Source organism: Macrobrachium rosenbergii, chromosome 47 (assembly GCF_040412425.1).
Source record: "Macrobrachium rosenbergii isolate ZJJX-2024 chromosome 47, ASM4041242v1, whole genome shotgun sequence".
In the NCBI taxonomy this organism is placed as follows: Eukaryota; Metazoa; Arthropoda; class Malacostraca; order Decapoda; family Palaemonidae; genus Macrobrachium; species Macrobrachium rosenbergii.
The window spans coordinates 18122612-18143525 of NC_089787.1; the positions used below are offsets into that span (position 1 = coordinate 18122612).

The window sequence follows — 20914 nt, forward strand, 5'->3', positions numbered from 1 at the left end:
CAATAAAAGATCAACAATAAGGTAAGTTAACTGGCAGTTTAGCTATATATATAAATATATATATATATATATATATATATATATATATATATATATATATATATATATATATATATATATATATATATATTCCTTGTTCCATTCTGTACTATTATTTTCTTTTCTTTGTTATATATATATATATATATATATATATATATATATATATATATATATATATATATATATATATATATATATATATATATATAAACAGGGAAATTTTGTGTCAAACAGGGAAATTTAATCAGGCAATTTAGGGAAATTTTAACAGCTAGACCTGGCTGCACTGGGCAGTGGGCAGGAACCAGTGTTTTAGAGGGCGTGTAGAGAAGAGGTAGCCTTCTATAAATGTCTGTGACTCTGCGTGCGCGCGTGTGTGTGTGAGAGACTATCGTACGCGGAGAGGCTGCAATTATCGTGCGCTATCAGCAGTATCTATTCATTTTCCATTCCTCGCCTTAAGTGAGTATATCCTGTCACAGTTTTTTTTCCGTGTAGCCTTTGCGGAGAACAAAGGTACTTATGCGTGACGGAATAATGACATAATAAAGGCACGCAGACACAGACCAGCCCTGAAAATGTCCCTCGCGTTTCCAGTCCTTCCGCTTTGGCAAAAGAATTCGAATGATAGAGTATACTAGGCTACATTACACCGGAATCCGTGAGTGTAATCTCTCTTGCTGAATTTGGGACACTGTGCCATTTTATCTATGTCCCTCTCTCCCTTTCACGTGTAAAATAGAACCCCTTTTTTGCCAGCACCGACGGTTCTCACAGAAGATAGTAATGAGATTCTCCATTCATATTTTTTTTAATTTCTATTGAAGCTGTTGGTATTGTTCGAAGATATTATACTTAGCTTCTTATCAAGCCTTTGAGTCAGTCTATGCCTCTCCTTTTTCTCCTGAGGGAAGCATCTCAGGAATAAGGAAAAATTATCCACGATTCTTTCCATTTACTTATTCTAGTCGGCGGACCGCTTCCTCCTAATATTTCTGTTGACAAGTGTGATCGTTAAGACGAATATTTATGAATGGAAATATAACTCGTGAGGATGATCGTGAATATATTCATGAATCATAGTCAGCTTTGAAGGATAGTGTATACTGAATAATGTATATTGAACGGTGATGTCTTTGTTGTTATCAGTCAGGAAATTTGTTTTTCACACTGCAATTATAAATTCTATTAGCACAATGGAAGTGTCAAGCAGCCTTCCGTTAGTTCTTCTGAATGATAAGTTTCTTTTATTCCAATGTAACTCCTATGTCAGGTGGAAAGAGGAAAGAAGTCGTTTGTGAATGAGGAGAATTTCTCATAAGGTGAACTCTATTCATATAGAACAAGCCCACCAAAGGGGCCGTTGACTTGAAATTCAAGCTTCCAAAGAATATTAAGGTGTTCATTATAATTTATTTTTCTTTTTTAACAAGCGAGATCTCCTCTTTTTATATTTCCTCTTACCTTCTCTTACTTCTTCCTAATGAACACCATAATATTCTTTGGAAGCTTGAGTTTCAAGTCAACGGCCCCTTTGGTGGGCTTGTTCTATATGAATAGAGTTCATCTTATGAGAAATTCTCCTCATTCACAAACGACTTCTTTCCTCTTTCCACCTGAAATACGAGTTACATTGGAATAAAAGAAAATTATCATTCAGAGGAACTCAAGGAAGGCTGCTTGGCACTTTCATTGTGCTAACAGAATTCATAATTATTAAACAGACAAAAAAATGTATCAAAATGCAATGAAGAATAATATTAGGGTAGTAACGCAAACCATTCAATGAAAACGTAAATATCAACAAAGGACAATATCAGATCTGATGAATGATCACCAGGTCCCATTGCTTCCCGCATGAGTCGTCACGGAGTTATATAAATATATATATATTTTGGTACAACGGGAAAGAGTAGAACGCTAGGCTGTGCGGACACAATGGTAATACACTCACTGGCGTGTGACGACATGCCGGAGCGCACTAGATAATAATCTACTTTTTTTAATGCTGTCTTTATTTTTTGGGCTATATTGTTGTTCGTTTCAACGAGACTTTATGCTTTCAATTCCTACGATGAAAATTAATCTTATCGTGCTTCGTGACATGTCATTCATATGGTACATTGCGGATGTTTGTTTTTTACAAGGCCAGTGGAATCGATAATTTAAATATTCGTATGAACCCTAGACTTGAGACATTGTAGAGATTGGAAAAGAATGTTGCTTAGCACTGTAGACAGCGATAGAACTGTTTCTTCTTAGAACGGAAATGGTGGATTGTCAAGAGTCTTATATAAGTCATTGTTGGAGGATATATAGGGATTCTTTCCTTTGTCTCGATAAGCAGAATAATTGTTTGTCCATACTTGAAGAATTACCTAATTGCATCATTTGGTACTTAGACTTCTTAACTTTAGCTAATGTTTGATTTAAATAGGCTGCCACTTTTTGTGAAAATTTCTCACAATCTCCTCTGAGAATAAATGCAATTTTTCTTACTTAGCCTTTCCTGAGATTGCATTTCATTCCCACTTACAAAAGTGATTTTTCTGTCCTTGTGAACACAGCACCACCTGCAACAAGGAATATCAAACACTCCGAGAGGACGAATCTTCCGATGACGGCCTTTAGGCTGACTGTTCTCATTTCCTTGTTTACGCATGGATGGATCCAAGCAGAACGTGTCTACCCATCACCAAAAGAGTGCGAAAACGGTAAGATACGCTTCGAAGTACTTCTGGTGTGTTGGCGAAGGCCACGTTTAAGGAGTACATGACATGGCTTAACTTTCACAAGTAGAGAGTGGTAGGGTGAACCAGTAATTTCAGTGAACTCATTTTCATGACTGGAGAATAATAGAATTAACAGGTGACCGAGTTCCTTTCGAATCGGCTCCTGAAGAAAGTTAGAACTAACAAAAACGTCTAATTTTGCTCTACATGCAACAGATATCTTGTCGTTTAGAATGTAACTTTCTTTGCTAGGAAGATTTCTCTTGGAAATACATTTGTAATAAAATAGCTCTGCAGAGCTTCAATTAAAAAAAAAAAACAATACTTACCACCTGAAAATTAGTTGAAGTTTTCCAAAGGATAAATGCATTGATCAAACTTACTCTGGATGATCAGAACAGGCTTGCTCTTTTGAAGACCCTCTAAGCGTGTATTGTAGAAAACCAGAGTGGGCATTGTAGAACATGCAAAGTCGTAGGGGTATAAAACATATAGTATGATCTTTCATTTTCCTCAATCTCAGATTCAGAATACTGGATGAAACTTGGGGAAGATGAAATCAAGGAAGCCCTGGCGCAGCCTAGAATCAACAGATTTGCCAAAAACGTCATACTTTTCCTCGGAGATGGTAAGAGTGTAAAAGAAATCCCTCAAAGCGAATGCTAGTGTACTTTTTGTTACCTTGGAGATGGGTGAAAGAGAATCCTTGGAATAACTGTTGAAGTTTAACCTTGAGAGGCTGAGTGACAGAGAACCATTTGTGTCAGTCCCTTGTACTTCTTATCCTTCTCCACAAGAGGTAAGTGAAAGAGGCTTTGGGACCACTTCTCTTCTACTTGTACGTTCCCTGCGGAAGAGTTAACTGAAAGTCCTCAAATCCTCTCTTGTTGTATCTTGGTGAGGGGATAGGAAAAGAGAGTACTAAGTACTAAGTACTACTTCTATTCCACTTTATCCTTTGCACTGGGAAGGAGAACCTTTGCAGCCAATACTTTTCATCAGAGACTTCAAGTACAAGGGATTTCCAAAATCCGCTGTCATTGTAGCCCAACTTTCCCCTGTAGGTGGTATGTGAAAGAGGGGTCCTTAAGACACTTCTAGTGTACATTTTCATTTTCATCAGAGGAGGTAAGTGAGAGAAAGTTCTTGAAGCAATTCTGCTATAGTTTATCCCCTTCCTCAGATTAAGCATGTGAAACAGAATCCTCAGAAACCCTTCTAGTTACTATATCCTTTTCTCACAGAAAGTACGTGGAGAAGAATCGTTAGACCTGCCTCTATATTAATTTAGCTTCTTCCCAGGAAAGGTAAGAATAAGAGTCTTTAAAGTTGCCATTCTTAAGTCTACCTAGCAGAAGACGTATTTATGATATAACTCCTGGAAGAACCAGGAAGATGCTCTCTTAAGATGACAATTTCTGATTTCTTTTAAAGTCTTCCTGACAAGCTCTGCACCAACTAGTAATGTCAGTGCAAAATTGCATCACAAGTCATATAAAGATCTCCAGAAAGGTGACCAGTGGTTAACCTACCTGAAGTTTAGTATCGCAGCCAATTCTCTTACTGTGTAAATCAACGTTTTGGTGATCTGAGCCTTTCTTGTCCACCTCCTCCTCTTGCTCCTACAGGAATGGGTATCACTGCTGTGACAGCGGGTCGCATCCTAAAAGGCCAAAAGCGAGGCTTCGCGGGAGAAGAAGGATATCTCACCTGGGAGAGATTTCCTAACATCGGTCTCTTGAAGGTAACTCATGAAAAGGGAGATTTTGTTGTTGAGGTAGGAGATTTTTGCTCAGAACTCCATTTACTAGGTTTTAAGCACAAAAACCTGCATTGCAAACAGATATAAATGAGTTTTTCCAACATATGAATGAGCATCTGTCCTCACTAAGAAGATATGATATCTTCACCAGACTTACAGCTTGGACAAACAAGTCCCTGACAGTGCAGCAACCGCCACAGCGTTCCTCTCGGGAGTGAAAGGCAACTTCAGAACACTAGGAGTCAATGGGAGAGTGAAGCTCAATGACTGCAAGGCGTCCCTGAAAGAGAAAAACAGGGTCAAGACCATTCTGGAGTGGGCCCAAGAATCTGGCAAAGAAACCGGTGAGTTAGGATGGTGTTTCGAGTGCTAAGTTGTATACCAGACTTCTTTTTGTTGTTGTAGCTAGGTTAGGCCAGTCCTGTGTCACCACAGGCTCTTATTACTTCTGGGACCCCCTAATGAAGGATTGTCATTGGGTTTCATGAATATTATGCTTGTTGTTGCTAGGTTAGGCTAGCCCTGTGTCAGCACAGGTTCTCGTTACTTCTGGGACCCCTGATGAAGAATTGTTACTGGAGCTCATGAATATTAGCCTGGATGGTATGTAAAAATGACCAAAATTGACATTTTGGATTTTATGAAATAATGCTGGTTCCACACTAGGATAAAAGAGAAGGCCGAGTTCAGGATTAACTTTTGAGTCTTACAGAAAACCAGGCGTTACTGGAAAGGATAACATACCATAGAAGTCTAATACAAGCAGTATTTGGACTTGAATAGGCATGGAAGCCAGCAGAGTGGTTAAATAAGTTAATGAATCATTATAAATTTCTGCATTGCAGTTTTTACAAATTTGCTGAACAACATCTATGCATAAGTTATATAAACGTTACAGAGATAAGACTAGAGGAAAATAACATTGATCCACGTTACAATACACTGGACCCTCACCTATTCGTGGTTCCTGATTCGTGGACCCCACCTATTCACGGTTCCTGATTCGCGGACCCCCACCTATTTGCGGTTCCTGATTCACGGACCCCCACCTATTTGCAGTTCCTGATTTACGGACTCCCACCTATTTGCAGTTCCTGATTTACGGACTCCCACCTATTTGCAGTTCCTGATTTGCGAACCCCCACTTATTCATGGTTCCTGATTCGCGGACCCCCACCTATTCACGGTTCCTGATTCACGGACCCCCACCTATTTGCAGTTCCTGATTTACGGACTCCCACCTATTTGCAGTTCCTGATTTGCGAACCCCCACTTATTCATGGTTCCTGATTCGCGGACCCCCACCTATTCACGGTTCCTGATTCACGGACCTCCACCTATTCGTGGTTCCTGATTTGCGGACCCCCACCTACTCTTGGTTCCCGATTCACGGACCCCCACCTATTCACGGTTCCTGATTCGCGGACCCCCACCTATTCATGGTTCCTGATTCGTGGACCTCCACCTATTTGCGGTTCCTGATTCGCGGACCCCCACCTATTCGTGGCTCCTGATTCACGGACCCCCACCTATTTGTGGCCCCTGATTCGTGGACCCCCACCTATTCACGGTTCCTGATTCACGGACACCCACCTATCGACGGTTCCTGATTCGCGGACCCCCACCTATTCACGGTTCATGATTCACGGACCCCCACCTATTCGCGGTTCCTGATTTGCGGCCTCACCTGTTCACGGATTTCTCTGTGGAACATATATACACATCATTCGTGGAACATTCGCCTATTCGTGGTATTTTTCATAGAGAAATATTCACAGATTACTGTATTTTCATATAATTTCCGTGACTAAAGCTATTAAGATATTCAGGTATAAGAATTTCTAGACGGTTTTTGGAGTTTTGAACTATCAAAATACGCAGTTATAAGCGTTTTTAGAGGGGTCCTAAGTATTCGCGGATTTTAGTGGTACATCCCCGCGAATACTGGGGGTCGACTGCGATCAGCTTGTACAACTCTTTGATTTCCTTTGTTATTTTGCCAGGATTGGTGACAACTACACAGGTGACCCATGCGACGCCTGCCGCCTTGTATGCGAAGACACCTAGTCGCAAGTGGCAGTGCGATACCAGGATGAAGGGCCTGGGAGGGGGCACTGAGTCCTGCAAGGACATTGCTAGACAGCTGGTAGAAGACGAACCTGGGAGAAACATAAAGGTAAAGCACAGTCTTCTTCTTCTTCTTCTTCTTCTTCTTCTTCTTCTTCTTCTTCTCTTCTTCTTCTTCTTCTTCTTCTTCTCGTTCCCTCTGTCTCTTTCATTCACTCTTGGCTGACAGCCTGACCTTGACAATGATCCATGAGGCTGGCTGTCAGAAGATTGTTATGAATCGAAACTGTAGCGAATGAGACAATATATGTCATTCTCTCTCTCTCTCTCTCTCTCTCTCTCTCTCTCTCTCTCTCTCTCTTCAGTACCAAATAAGACTCATAATGTGCAAGTACAGTCCTAATTTAGGACTTAGAAAAGAGAGGTTAAAAAGTCTAGTGGAACTGGAGTGTTGGACTGATTCATGACCAAAAATAAATCTTAATGAAGAGGAAAGATATAGAACCATTTTCCTGGATCACTTCTAATCAAGCAAAAGCAAATGTGATCTAACAAGCAAGACATACACGCCAGCCCCGACGAAGACCAGCGCTGCCTATTAATCACCAGAGCTAATTGATTCCCCAGGTGATCATGGGAGGGGGGCGGCAGGAGATGGGATCCCCCTTGGCGAAAGGCGAGAAGGAGGGGGAGGGGGGATGCCCCCGAGGAGACGGTAAGAATTTGGTCGACGATTGGAAGTCCTGCAGAAAGAACGAAGGCAAGACATACTCCTATGCCACCTCGACGGGGGAGCTGCTCGCCGTGGACACGGAAAACACGGACTTCATCTTGGGTGAGTTCTTTTAGGTAGATGGTGACAGATGATGCGCAAAGCCTTATTTTTATTCATGAAACAAAGAGAGTACTTCGTTAAACAACACTGAGTTTTTCTTGGGCGAGTTTCCTCTCTTAGATGATATTCAAAAGGTGTTAGCATGAAGTTTCCTCTCTTAGATGACATTCAAAAGGTGTTAGAGTGAAGTTTCCTCTCTTAGATGACATTCAGAAGGTGTTAGAATGAAGTTTCCTCTCTTAGATGACATTCAAAAGGTGTTAGAATGGAGTTTCCTCTCTTAGATGACTTTCAGAAGGTGTTAGAATGAAGTTTCCTCTCTTAGATGACATTCAAAAGGTGTTAGTATAAGGTTTCCTCTCTTAGATGACATTCAAAAGGTGTTAGAATGAAGTTTCCTCTCTTAGATGACGTTCAAAAGGTGTTAAGATGAAAGGGGTATAATGATCGGGTGATGGGAGCTGTATGTGTGTATCTGTGTGTATGTCTGAACCTGTAAGGGATACTGGGTCAATACTCGTACACTAACTATAGATCTATTCAGGTATTCATCCTCGATTTAGCTGAATAAAGTGACCTCAAACGAATCTACTATGAATCTACTCAAGTATTCATCTTTGTTTTAATTGAATCTACTCAGGTATTCATCCTTGATTTAGATGAGTAATGATGATCTCAAGTGAATCTACTATGAATCTACTCAAGCATTCATCTTTGATTTAGTTGAGTCTGCCCAGATATTCATCCCTGATTTAGTTGAATAATGGTGACCAAAAAGGAGAACATAATTTGCCTTTTACTTCCCTCTGAAAATGCCTTCCTACCTTCCTGGAGCTTCCTCCGGGATTCATTCCTATTCTCCCGACCTCCGCAGGGTTGTTTGGGGATGTCCACGTCCCCTACGAAGTGGACAGGGACAACAGCTCCAAGGGAACGCCCCACATCAAGGAGATGGTCGAGGTTGCCATCAGGCGCCTGCGCAGACACGACAAAGGATTCTTCCTATTGGTAATGTGTCATTTTTAATCTAGTTTGTATTTATTTAATTTACTTTCTATTTGTTTATTGCATTTCGTATATTTGTTCGTTTGTTTTCCTCTTTCCTTATATTTCCCTTCTTTTGGCTCTAATTTTCACTTTTTAGTTTTCTGAAAAGAAAACTTTTGTGCTGGATTTGTCTATCCGTCCGCACTTTTTCCTGTCCACTCTCTGATCTTAAAAACTATTGAGGCTAGAGGGCTGCAAATTGGTATGTTGATCATCCACCCTCCAATCATCAAACATACCGAATTGCAGCCCTCTAGCCTCAGCAGCTTTTATTTTATTTAAACTTAAGGTTAGTCATAATCGTGCGTCTGGCAACGATAAAGGCCATGCAACCACCGGGCCGTGGTTAAAGTTTCATGGGCCGTGGCTCATACAGCATTATACCGAGACCACCGAAAGATAGATCTATTTTCGGTGGCCTTGATTATACGATGCACATAAAACCTTCAGCGCATTTTTTACTTGTTTTTTTTCATACAGGTATTTCTGTTCTTGATTTAATTCCATTCTATCTCCCTCATTTACCTTTATTTTATTCCTTTTCTCTTTCACTTACTATGTACCTTCACCTTTATTACATTTTCACCTCCTATATGTCTAGATATATCTCCCATTTACGCCATAAATACACCCCTTTATGTCTCTTTTGTGCTGCAGATACCCAACTTTTATGCCATTAATCTTCCTTACATATTACACTTTCGCATCCTCATTACTCCCCAAATACCCTAATTTTATATTCGTGTTACTCTAAAGGCAATTAATTTACTTCCCGTTCCCTCCCTAAATACGCTGCTATCAATTCACTTTCACTCCTTAAGTACTATAATTTTACTTTCATTTCACTCCCTAAAAAACACTGTCTTTTATTTCAGAAATAGCCTACATTTACCTCTTCTCCAATTTCTGGAATACCCTTCCTCTACCTCCTCTTCAATCCCTAAAATACCTTATCTTTACCTCCCCTCCAGTCCCTAAATACCCTACTTTTAACTCTCTGTCATCCCTAAACAACTACTTTGACCTCGCTCTCACTCCCTAAATACCGTGTGCTGGTCATCTTTCCAGGTGGAGGGCGGGAGGATCGACCATGGCTTCCACTACAGCAAGCCGAAGAGAGCCCTGGAAGAGCTTCTGGCCTTCGAAGAGGCGCTGGAAAAGGCCCTGGAACTGGTCGACCTCAAGGAGACTCTCGTCGTCGTCACGGCCGACCATTCCCACGTCATGACGATAAATGGTTACCCCGAGAGGGGCAACAATATCTTGGGTAAGAGGCCTTTTTACTAGGGACTAAGAGATGGTCATCCTGGAACACTTGTAGCTTAGGCAGAAGACCACTCAGTCGCCATGTTACCCTCAAAGAGTTGATAACAAGCTAAGTGAGACGTTTGACTCAACCCCAGGTAAGGTTATTCTGGAACAGAAGGAAAATGTAGTAAAACCTCTGTCATTTTAACCTTAGGTGACCTTTTAAGGACTAGGAGATCGTCATCCTGGAATGGGTGATTGTAGCTGAGGCACAAGACCACTCAGTCGCCATGTTAGCCTCAAGGAAATGATAACAAGCTAAGTGACACGTTTGACTCAACCTCAGGTAAGGTTATTCTGGAACAGAAGGAAACTACTAAAACATCAACCTCTGGTAAGGTTATTCTGGAACAGAAAGAAACTTAACTAAAACCTCAACCTCTGGTAAGGTTATTCTGAAACAGAAGGAAACTTTACTAAAACCTGTGGCATTTAAACCTCTGGTAAGATAAGTACCCTTGTAATTAGCAATAAACTCCTTGAGTGAACATCACCAGACTGGGAATTTATCTTTTTTATTGAGTAATGTCTTGACTTAATTTATCCTTTGACATGATATAGAGAGATATAAATCTCGGTCCCTTCCTCTTGCAATAAGGTTCTTAACACTTACAGAAAATTATTTGAAATCGTTTGACTAGGCTTCCATTGAAAACTACTGAACTTTTTAATGCGTCTAATATCTTAGACAATCCTTCAGTGGATCTGAAGTGTATAAAAGAGGTGTCACTCCTTCACACGCTTCCTGCAGGATTAATCGAAACCAGTGAGGATGTGTCGGATGGCCTGCCCTACACGACGCTGATGTTCACCAACGGCCCTGGATACAACTTCACCTGGAATGATAAAGTAAGGTTTGGGACCTTCAGCTGATCGATGGCTCTTCTTTTCTGAATCTCTCTGACCCTACCTTTACCTCTTTTTTTGGCCTGAGGACCTCTTTTCACTAAGTACCCTACTTTTACCTGTGTTTTTTTTTTCGCTGAATACTTCACTTTGACCTCCTTTTTTTCCCTGAACACCTCACTTTGACCTCCTTTTTTTCCCTGAACAGCTCACTTTGACCTCCTTTTTTTCCCTGAACACCTCACTTTGACCTCCTTTTTTCACTAATTACCCTGCTTTTACCTGAATACCTTACTTTTGCCTCCTTTTCCCTCCTTAAGCACCCTACTTTTACCTCCTCTTTCCACAAGTGCTCTGCTTTTGCCTAATTTTTCCTCTAAATGCCCTACTTTTCCCTCATTTTCCCCTAAATACCCTACTTTTGACTCCTTTTGCCCTAATTACCCTACTTTTACCTCTTTTATTTTTCTTGAATACGCTACTCTTACCTCCTTTTTCCTTAAATACCCTACTTTTACCTCCTTTTGCCCTAATTACCCTACTTTTACTGCCCTTCCCCTCAAAGCCCCTACTTACACCCTCCTTTCACTCCCTAGGCACCTTACTTGTACCTCTGTTTTCCCCTAAATACCCTAATTTTCCCAATTTCTCTATTGAATACCCTACTGTTGCCACCTTCACCCTCACTAAACACCCTACTTCTATCTTCCATCTTCCCTGAATACTTAAATTAACCTTTATCCGCCTCATAATCCCTAAGTACCACAATTTTACCTCATTTTAGTTTTCTGAAAAGGAAACTGTTGTGCCAGCTTTGTCTGTCCGTCCGCACTTTTTTCTGTCCGCACTTTTTCTGTCCGCCCTCAGATCTTAAAAATTACTGAGGCTAGAGGGCTGCAAATTGGTATGTTGGTCATCCACCCTCCAACCATCAAACGTACCAATTTGCAGCCCTATAGCCAGGGTAATTTTTATTTTATTTAAGGTTAAAGTTAGCCATGATCATGCTTCTGGCAACTTTATAGAATAGGCCACCACCGGGCAGTGGTTATTAAAGATTCATGAGCCGCGGCTCATACAGCATTATACCGAGACCACCGACAGATAGATCTAATTTCGCTGGCCTTGATTATGCGATGTAGCGGCTGTACAGAAAACTCGATTGCGCCGAAGAAACTTCGGCGCATTTTTCACTTGTTTGCTCAAATCCCTTCTTTTAACTGAAAAGTTTATAGTATGTAGGCTAGGCATTCATATAAGCTCGAAAAAGGTGTGTTTGACACCATCATTAAGGCGTATCGTCATGATCCCATTTTTTTTTCTCGCTCATTTTAGATTATTGCAGACTAACATTTGCACTTATTAACCAATCCCAGAGGTTAACTAAAAGCTACAAGAGTGCCCGCATCACCAGTGCTTTGAATTGGTTAAATGTATCAGTTTGAGCGGAAAATTGCCAAAAATACTAGAAAAATTTCAAGTGTGCGGCATCGTAAAGACGTATGATTAATTCTGAGTAAATTTAGAAGCATACTTACCCAAGAGTTCCGCTGTACTAAATACAGTGGGTATCCATATATTTATTTTATTGGTGTGTAACAAGATACCTCTTGATCAATGTCTTAAAATCTTCGGCAAGAAAATGCAGAAAATAAAGTGCAATTGAAAAATTGCTTAACTATTTGAGTCATTTTTGGATGGACAGGCAAATTAATAAAAAAATTATATATTTTTCATCCAATTTTTCATCCAAGTCTCTAATGCGAAGTATAATGAGAATGGAAAGAGAAACCCTCAAGATTCCTGTGTGTAACTTGTTTACTTGTAAATATTTACAAAAGATTGCTGGGCCTTGAACCAGCCTGATCACCTTCACACCTCTTGACAAAGGGTCACAGTTAGGACCTGAAGGTGCTCGAGATTCAAGTAATATGTAAATATTTACAAGTAAACGAGTTATACACAGGAATCTTGTGGGTTTCTCTTTCCGTCTTCAGAAGAAAACTGAAAGAAATTTTTCTTTGGTTTATAATGAGAATGCTTATGCTGTTTAGAGCTGATGGTAAATATCCGCAGGCTATATTATCAAAGCTAAGTTATCCTTTTGTGAATGATGCAGAGGCTAGCTGCTGAGAGGGTAACAATTGGTCAGGTACATAGAGATATTAGGTAGTCCTTTCCACAGGCCTCTGCGCTGAACATAAAATGACAGAGATTAATCCTTCCCAGGTCCAAAGGCGAAACCTGACTGGTGTCAACACAGGTCACAAGGACTTCGTATCTCCCTCAGGCGTCCCAACCCGCGAAGGAGGTGAAACACACGGAGGAGAAGACGTGGCCGTTTATGCTTCAGGTATTTTAGCTTTAGACTCTCCGCAGGGAGGCCCCTGCCTCCAGTACGCCCTACGCTAAGATCAGTACGCTTTCTCATCCCAAACCTGACGCCTAACTTCTTGAAATGATCTTTCTTTCAATTCAAATATAGGTATTTTTTTTTTTATAAAATACCTTCTTAATGTCGTTGCAGGTCCGATGGCTCACTTGTTCCACCGAGTTCACGAGCAGACCTACGTGGCTCACGTCATGGGCTACGCTGCCTGCATCGGGCCCTACGACGGTTGCGTTCGTTCGGTGCGAGACCGTTCCAACGCCTACACAACCTTGTGCGACTAGGCGGGAAGAGGCACCACTCCCGCTACAGCGAACGCTGCCACGTGGCTCTTTGGTTACATGTTCGCGCTCCTGCAAGTTATGAACGGTCTAAATTTATGTTGAGTTTTGGTGAGGTTCCGCGGGAACCACCAGAGGGTATTTATAGTGTCCGTGTCGTCAGTAAAGGTCGACAATTAAGTTGAAATTTTCATGGCCGCAGGTGTTTGCTTGACTGAATCCTTTCAGTGCAAAGGAACTCTTTGTGACTGCCAGATGAACGAGGTCGCTGGTGTTCCGATGCACGAAACTTCATTAGGTATTTTTTTTTTTAACGTTAGTTTAACCAGACCAAAAATAGAACTTTCAAAATTTTCGACCTAACTAACCCTTGTTAGTACAGTTCTATTAATTTTGGGGATAAAATTTTTTTGGCCAATATTTCCAGTTCTGAGTTAATATTATCTCTCCTAGGGCTGGCCCGAAGAATTAGACAAGCTGTTTAAACTCTAATAATTTAAGTAAACCTAGTGACATATGTTAACCTAAGAACTAATTAAGTTAATTAGGAATACATTATAAATTATTCTATGAATCTTATATTTTATCGTATAAATGATTAAATTTAAGGAATTTTAAAATATTAAAAAGTGAAAATTTGTCATTTTCTGACAGCATATCTTTAAAGGAATATCTTCTAAATAAAATGTCTCTTTGGATTCTACATTTTGGACATACCTTTAAAATATGCTTTACTGTTATTTGTAAATTACATATTTCGCACATAGGTATAGGGGCATGGGGGTTACTCATCGGGTAACCATGTGTCAGTTTAGTGTGACCAATTCTTAGCCGTGTCAACATCACCGAAAACCTGCGGCAATTCTGATAGGATAATGGCCACGGGTCTAGAGTTTCTTCCAGTTATTTTGCCATTGCTTCTTAATCACCACTTTACTGTATCCAGTATAATCTTCTAATGGCAATAATTCTCAGCTTCTTCATTGCCTTCTAATCCTATGTGAGATGGTATCCAACATAGAGTAACAGATATCTTTTGCATTCTCATTTCATGTGATGTACGTCTAATTTCATTTACAACTTGATTTTTTGGTGTATAAGAGTTTATTGCGTTTACTGAACTTAGTGAATCGCTAAAGATGGTTACTTCATTAAACTGGTTTTCATATGTAGTTGTTAATGCTGTTTTTATTGCTAGTAATTCAGCAGTGAACACTGATGCTTTGTTATGTAAAGAGGCTTGGCTCTTTATATTGTTTCCGTAAACAGCGAGTCCAACTCCCATATCATCTTGGGAACCATCAGTATATAAATGATTATTACTGTGTACCTTGATATGTTCCAGAGCATGCAGTTTCATAGCAAGTGGGTTATTCAATTTATTAACTGGTATTGTGCATAGTTTGTTACATATCTGGGGAGCACTTATCATCCATGGAGGCATTATTTTGTTAAAATTGTAAAATCTGATATTATAAAGATCATTGTTAATAAATAATCTATTAGCTCTAATAGGGAAGGATGGGGTAATTTTTGTATTCCAGAAACAATCTGGTTTTTTAGATAAATCTTTGGTTTTTGCTGGACTATTTATCATTTTTGAACCTCTGCAAGGATTGGACTGGGGATGATTTGAATGCTCCGGTGGCTAACCGAATCCCAAGGTGATGTACTGGATCTAGCATTTTGAGAATAGTCTCACTAGCAGAACTATAAATCGGACTGCCATATTCTAATATTGGTAGAACTGTAGCCTTATCAGGTTTCGATAAAATATCTCTGTCAGCACCCCATGAAGTGTGAGCTAATTTTTTTAATATATCTAAAGATTTTAAGGCCTTTGCTTTGGTATGTCTTACATGGGCCTTCCAGTTCAAAAGATTGTCAAAATATAGGCCTAAGACTCTTCTCATAATTACGTAAAATGTTGCAGTCACCGGTACCGTTTATTCATGAACTGCATTCATATTTGTCTATCATGAATCTGGCTCTCATCTGTAAAGGACCTGGATCTGATTTCCTAATGAAGAAGACCGCCTTAGGTTGGCAGCATTAAATCCCATTGCCCTTCGCTTCTGTGATGGCCACTGAATTCTCTATTTGGTAGTAGATACTTCTCTCTCTCTCTCTCTCTCTCTCTCTCTCTCTCTCTCTATATATATATATATATATATATATATATATATATATATATATATATATATATATATATATGTATATAGTAGAATTCTCTATTTGGTAGTAGATACTTCACTCTCTCTCTCTCTCTCTCTCTCTCTCTCTCTCTCTCTCTCTCTCTCTCTCTCTATGTATATATATATATATATATATATATATATATATATATATATATATATATATATATGTATATATATACATATATATAAATATATATATATAAATATATATATATATATATATATATATATATATATATATATATATATATATATATATATATATATATATATATGTTTACGTATGTGTCTACACTCAGAAACAGACATAAAGATAGGCAAAGAACAGTCACTATTATTATTATTATTATTATTATTATTATTATTATTATTATTATTATTATTATTATATTATCATTCATAATGAGTAAAGACAATCCCAAGGAATGAGCAGAGGCCCATAAACTTAACAAGAAAGTCTCCTAAAAACTGAACAGCCGTAAGTGTAAATCTTACTGTTACGCTCAGCAAAAAAATAAAAAAATAAATAAATAAATATATAAAATAAAAATAATATATTTCAGTGTCGTAACATCCTCTCTTGTTAACCTCAGGCCTGTATACAGCGTATTAATGCCACTTTCCCCTGGGACATGAAATTACAATGATTTCGCTTTCATGGCGAGAATAATGGTAGTGAGTAACATGACAAAATCGTATATATATATATATATATATATATATATATATATATATATATATATATATATATATATATATATATATATATATATATATATATATATATATATATATATATGGAGCCTCAATGGCTCGGTCGGTAGAGCAGCAGACTCGGACTTCCTAAGAAGTCTGTGTCGCGGGTTCAAATCCGCAGCCGGCCAGGTCAGAGGGCGGACACTTTGCTATCCGTGTAGACACCCTGGGATTATGTACGTAATCAACGGATAGGTTTGCTGAAAGCAAATGGGTGTTACAGACTAATACTCACACAAACAAAGCCACTCTTCTAAAAAAAAAACATAACATACGCCTCACACGTCTCGAACTGTCGGCCTAAACCGCTCATGTCTCTTCGCTGCTGGGAGAAAGGGAGCTGGGGATTTGGCACGATACATATACACATGTGCTACCGGGGTCTAAGCGATGTCAGGCAGGGCAGCCGATCGAGGCTATGGCCTACCCCAACGCCAAATCAAAGTCCTTCAAAAGAAGGCATCGTGCTTACCCCATATGAAAAATGGGAAAAAGCACGTTAAACGAAGAAGAAGAAGAAGAAGAAGATATACATATATATACATACATATATGTGTGTGTGTGTATAATTGAAAGATCTGGGTTCGATCCTGATGTGAGTTAGAAATTGATCTCTGCTCCACACGTGATTGTGTGAATTATTTCTATATATATATATATATATATATATATATATATATATATATATATATATATATATATATATATATATGTGTGTGTGTGTGTGTGTGTGTGTGTGTGTGTGTGTGTGTGTGTGTGTGTGTGTGTATAGCGAGAAACATGACAAAATCACATTCCTGAACTCTGCAAGAGAGAGAAAAGTCTTTGATTCCCTGCTTCTTCTTCATCTTCTTCTTCTTCTTCTTCTTCTTCTTCTTCTTCTTCTTCTTCTTCTTCTTCCTTTGGTGTTCACTAAGACTTACAAGACAGTTTTCTTCCTAGTTTCTAGCCCCCACCCCTATCCCCACCCCTCTCTCCTACTGAGTCCCCCCCTCCCCTCCTCCCCTCGTACCCTCCCACAAACACTAGGAAACGGGAAATCCGAAAAAGAACTTCACGCAGGATCAACCTTGGACCTCGAGGTAGATCGGACAAAGAGGACCTTGGCTGTTCGTTACGTAGAGGCCTCTAAATCTTACACCTCGGAGAGGAAATGGCGAAAAAAAGGACTATATAAAAAGGCTACAGAGGCGCCGAGGGACACGACCCTGGAAAGAAAGGGATAAACAGGTTCTTGAATCTCAGCCAACATGATTAGGAGCCAAGGTTGGAGGCTGACAGCATCAACAGGAATACAGCAAGGCTGAGCCTGGGCTCCCTTTTAGTTTTCTGTGAAAGAAAACTATTCGAGGTACCTATTTGTCTCGCATCTTAAAAACTACTGAGGAGGCTAGAGGGCTGCAAATTGGCATGCTCATCATCCACCCTCCAATCATCAACCATACCAAATTGCAGCCCTCTAGCCTCAGTAGTTTTTATCTTATTGAAGGATAAAGTTAGCCATGATCGTGTGTATGTCACCGCTATAGATGCCAACAACACAGGCCACCACTGGGCTGTGGCTGAAAGTTTCATGGGCAGCGGCTGAGAGTTCCATGAGCCGTGGTTGAGAGTTTCACGGACTGCTGCTGGGAGTTTCATGGGCCGTGGCTGAAAGTTTCATGGGCCGCTGCTGAGATTTTCATACAGCATCATACGCTTTTCATACAGCATTATACGCTGTACAGAAAACTCGATTGCGCCAAGGAAACTTCGGCGCATTTTACACTTGTTATTATTATACTGATTTTTATTCATTTGAGATTATCGTTATTCAGAGATAAACGAAGATAAATCGCCATCCTGATAAATGTAGCTGTTCTTGATTACAAATAAGTGTTGAAAGACCCAAGGTCTAGTAAGTAACTTTTACCCGAAGCGAAGGAACGCCCGGATACAATACTCTACGCAAGGTAAACGCCGATATTGAGATCTCCCTCTTCGAGCAACACAAACTTGCGTAGGGATTGGGACTCGCCGTCTCATGATGGCACCATTCGGGACGGTGTGGACGAACTGGTTCAAATGCCACTTGTTTGCGAAGTAATTATCAGCAATTACCATTAACTGTCTTTATTCAAGTTTGTTCTGCGAAAACGAAAACTCAGTGAAGGGTCAAAGGCCTCTTCTTGGGAAAGTTTGGTAGGAATTGATTCAACGTCTGAAAATAAATATAACAAAATTATTATCTGTTACTTGACTTAGTCATTCGACGGAGAATGTTCTTTGCAGAAAATGAGGGCTATTTAAACGCGTCGTTAAACGGTAATCTCTAAGAGTGCTGTAATGTGCTGTAATAGACGATAATAGACTAACTATATCCTGATGCTTTGTTTTAGCCGACTGCAAAGGGTCGCAGACATAGACGGAGAAAGGATGGAATTTGGTCACCCTCAGTGGGCAACTCTCCTTCAAGCAAAGTATCTATGGGTTATAACAACAGTAACAATAATGCGGCATAAACAACATTAGGCGAGAAAGGTCGCGGGGCTAGCAGCTTCATCCCAAGGGTAAGAGATCTGGGACCAATCCCACTGTATAGGAAGAAGGTGTAAAGAAAAATGAACCACCTAAGTGTTATGGTAGATATACTAAGGCTTCCGGGTGTTGCGTCATAGCATGACAGTTACCGGAACTGTCATTACGAAAGAGGTCTCTTCTGAAGGTCTGGGAGAGATGAAGACTGATGAAATATTAAATTAGATAAATTTAAAGGCTACTAAAATTGTAGATAACAAAGGAATTTAGTGTCAGTTTAAATAATGGAATAACGTTATGAAAGAGAAAGGCTATAAAGTAGAATTCTTTCAAATAGAACTTCACCTAACACGATCAGTGTTTGTGGAGTGAACGCTTCGTTCCTTTCTATTTTACTTTCTTCAAGTGACCCCCATGACCCAGCCCCGTGACTGGAAGGCTTCAAATTCTCATTCTCTGAAAAACCAAACGGAAAGTAGGACAAGTTTCTCTCTCCCATCCCGCCTTCCCAAAAAAACACCCGAGGCTTCAACTGAACTTCCAGAGTCAGCCATCTAAACACATGACGTTGTTTGCAACTAAACCGGCGACCTTGAGCGATGACAGGTACCGGTGTGGCCGCCATATTGAATTTCACTTTTCACTGCTTACGCTATTGTATAGATTGTTTCCCGAAGAATGTCCTCTCTCTCTCTCTCTCTCTCTCTCTCTCTCTCTCTCTCTCTCTCTCTCTCCCCCACACGAACACACACCCACAAACGCAAGATATCCGTAGCGAAACCTCAAGGCCAACGCACTCCTCATTTCCTCGGAGATCGGAAATGCAGTAACATTGTTACAAAACTCTGTCACGCCCCTTCTATACTGTGAACCAGGGGGTGGGGGGGATGCCAGAATGGAGGAGAGGGATTTTGGGGGACGAAGGTGGGTGTTTTGGGGGCCGGGGGGGAACTCGGAAGAGCAGCAGACGTCTAGAAGTAAATGGACGGACGGAAACACGTCAGTGGAGGTCATGTGGGAGTTGTGTCAGATGGACCACTCCGGATGAGGGTCTCTCGCGTCCAGCGTAGTAAACCCGGAAGGGAAAATTAACTGTGGGGAAAAAAAGCGTGAAGGGAAAAAAAAAAAAGCTTAGAGACAGAACTAGGAAGGAAAAAACTATGAGGCTGGAGCCTCTCCGAACGGAAAATAAGGGAGACAAAATTTAAAGAGTAGATTTTGACGGAAAAATAAGGAAAAAATTAAAGCTATTTAAAATATGAGAAATTAAATCTGGAAACGGGAATAATTAGGAAACAAAACAGAGGTCGGGAAAAAACCCGAAAGGGAAATAATTTGGGGAAAAAACAGGGAAGGTATTGAGTTTGAAAGACGCCGTTACGAACAAGAATAAAAATCAAGAAAAATTCGGCGCAATCGAGTTCTCTGTACAGCAACTACAGTGTGTAATCAAGGCCACCGATAATAGATCTATCTTTCGATGGCCTCGGTATAATGCTGTATGAACCGCGGCCAGGTGGTGGCCTATCCTACATCGTTCCCAGAAGCACGATTATGGCTAACTTTAACCTTAAATAAAATAAAAACTACTGAGGCTAGAGGGCTGCAATTTGGTATGTTTGATGATTGGAGGGTGAGTGATCAACATACCAATTTTTAGCCCTCTAGCCTCAGTAGTTTTTAAGATCTGAGGGCGGACTGAAAAAGTGCGGACGGACAGAGAAAGCTGGCACAATAGTTTTTTTATATGTGGGCATTAAATTTGAATAATAATAATAATAATAATAATAATAATAATAATAATAATAATAATAATAATAATAAATGGCAGTGAGTGTTCCATAAATTTCTCTGGAATAATAATAATAATAATAATAATAATAATAATAATAATAATAATAATAATAATAATAATAAATAAATAAATAAATAAATAAATAAATGTGGCAGTGAGTGTTCCATAAATTTCTCTGGACTAATAATAATAATAATAATAATAATAATAATAATAATAATAATAATAATAATAATAATAATAATAATAATAAATATAAAAGTCGGCAGTGAGTATGTTCCTAAAATTTCTCTGCGCCAACCCCAGTTCTAGTGAGAAAGACACAATGATGATAACGAA

General features: G+C 39.6%; 1 protein-coding gene across 1 annotated transcript; it reads left to right on the forward strand.

The window, feature by feature from the left end:
* Positions 1–363: 363 nt before the first annotated feature.
* On the forward strand, positions 364–14007 carry LOC136830566 (alkaline phosphatase, tissue-nonspecific isozyme-like). The gene is made up of 12 exons (XM_067090079.1): positions 364–504; positions 2610–2756; positions 3298–3402; positions 4403–4518; positions 4688–4880; positions 6540–6712; positions 7231–7438; positions 8313–8446; positions 9554–9752; positions 10545–10642; positions 12869–12992; positions 13167–14007. Exons 2-12 carry the CDS (start codon positions 2660–2662, stop codon positions 13310–13312), a joined length of 1593 nt encoding a protein of 530 aa, XP_066946180.1. The 5' UTR covers positions 364–504; positions 2610–2659; the 3' UTR covers positions 13313–14007.
* The last annotated feature ends 6907 nt before the right edge of the window (positions 14008–20914 follow it).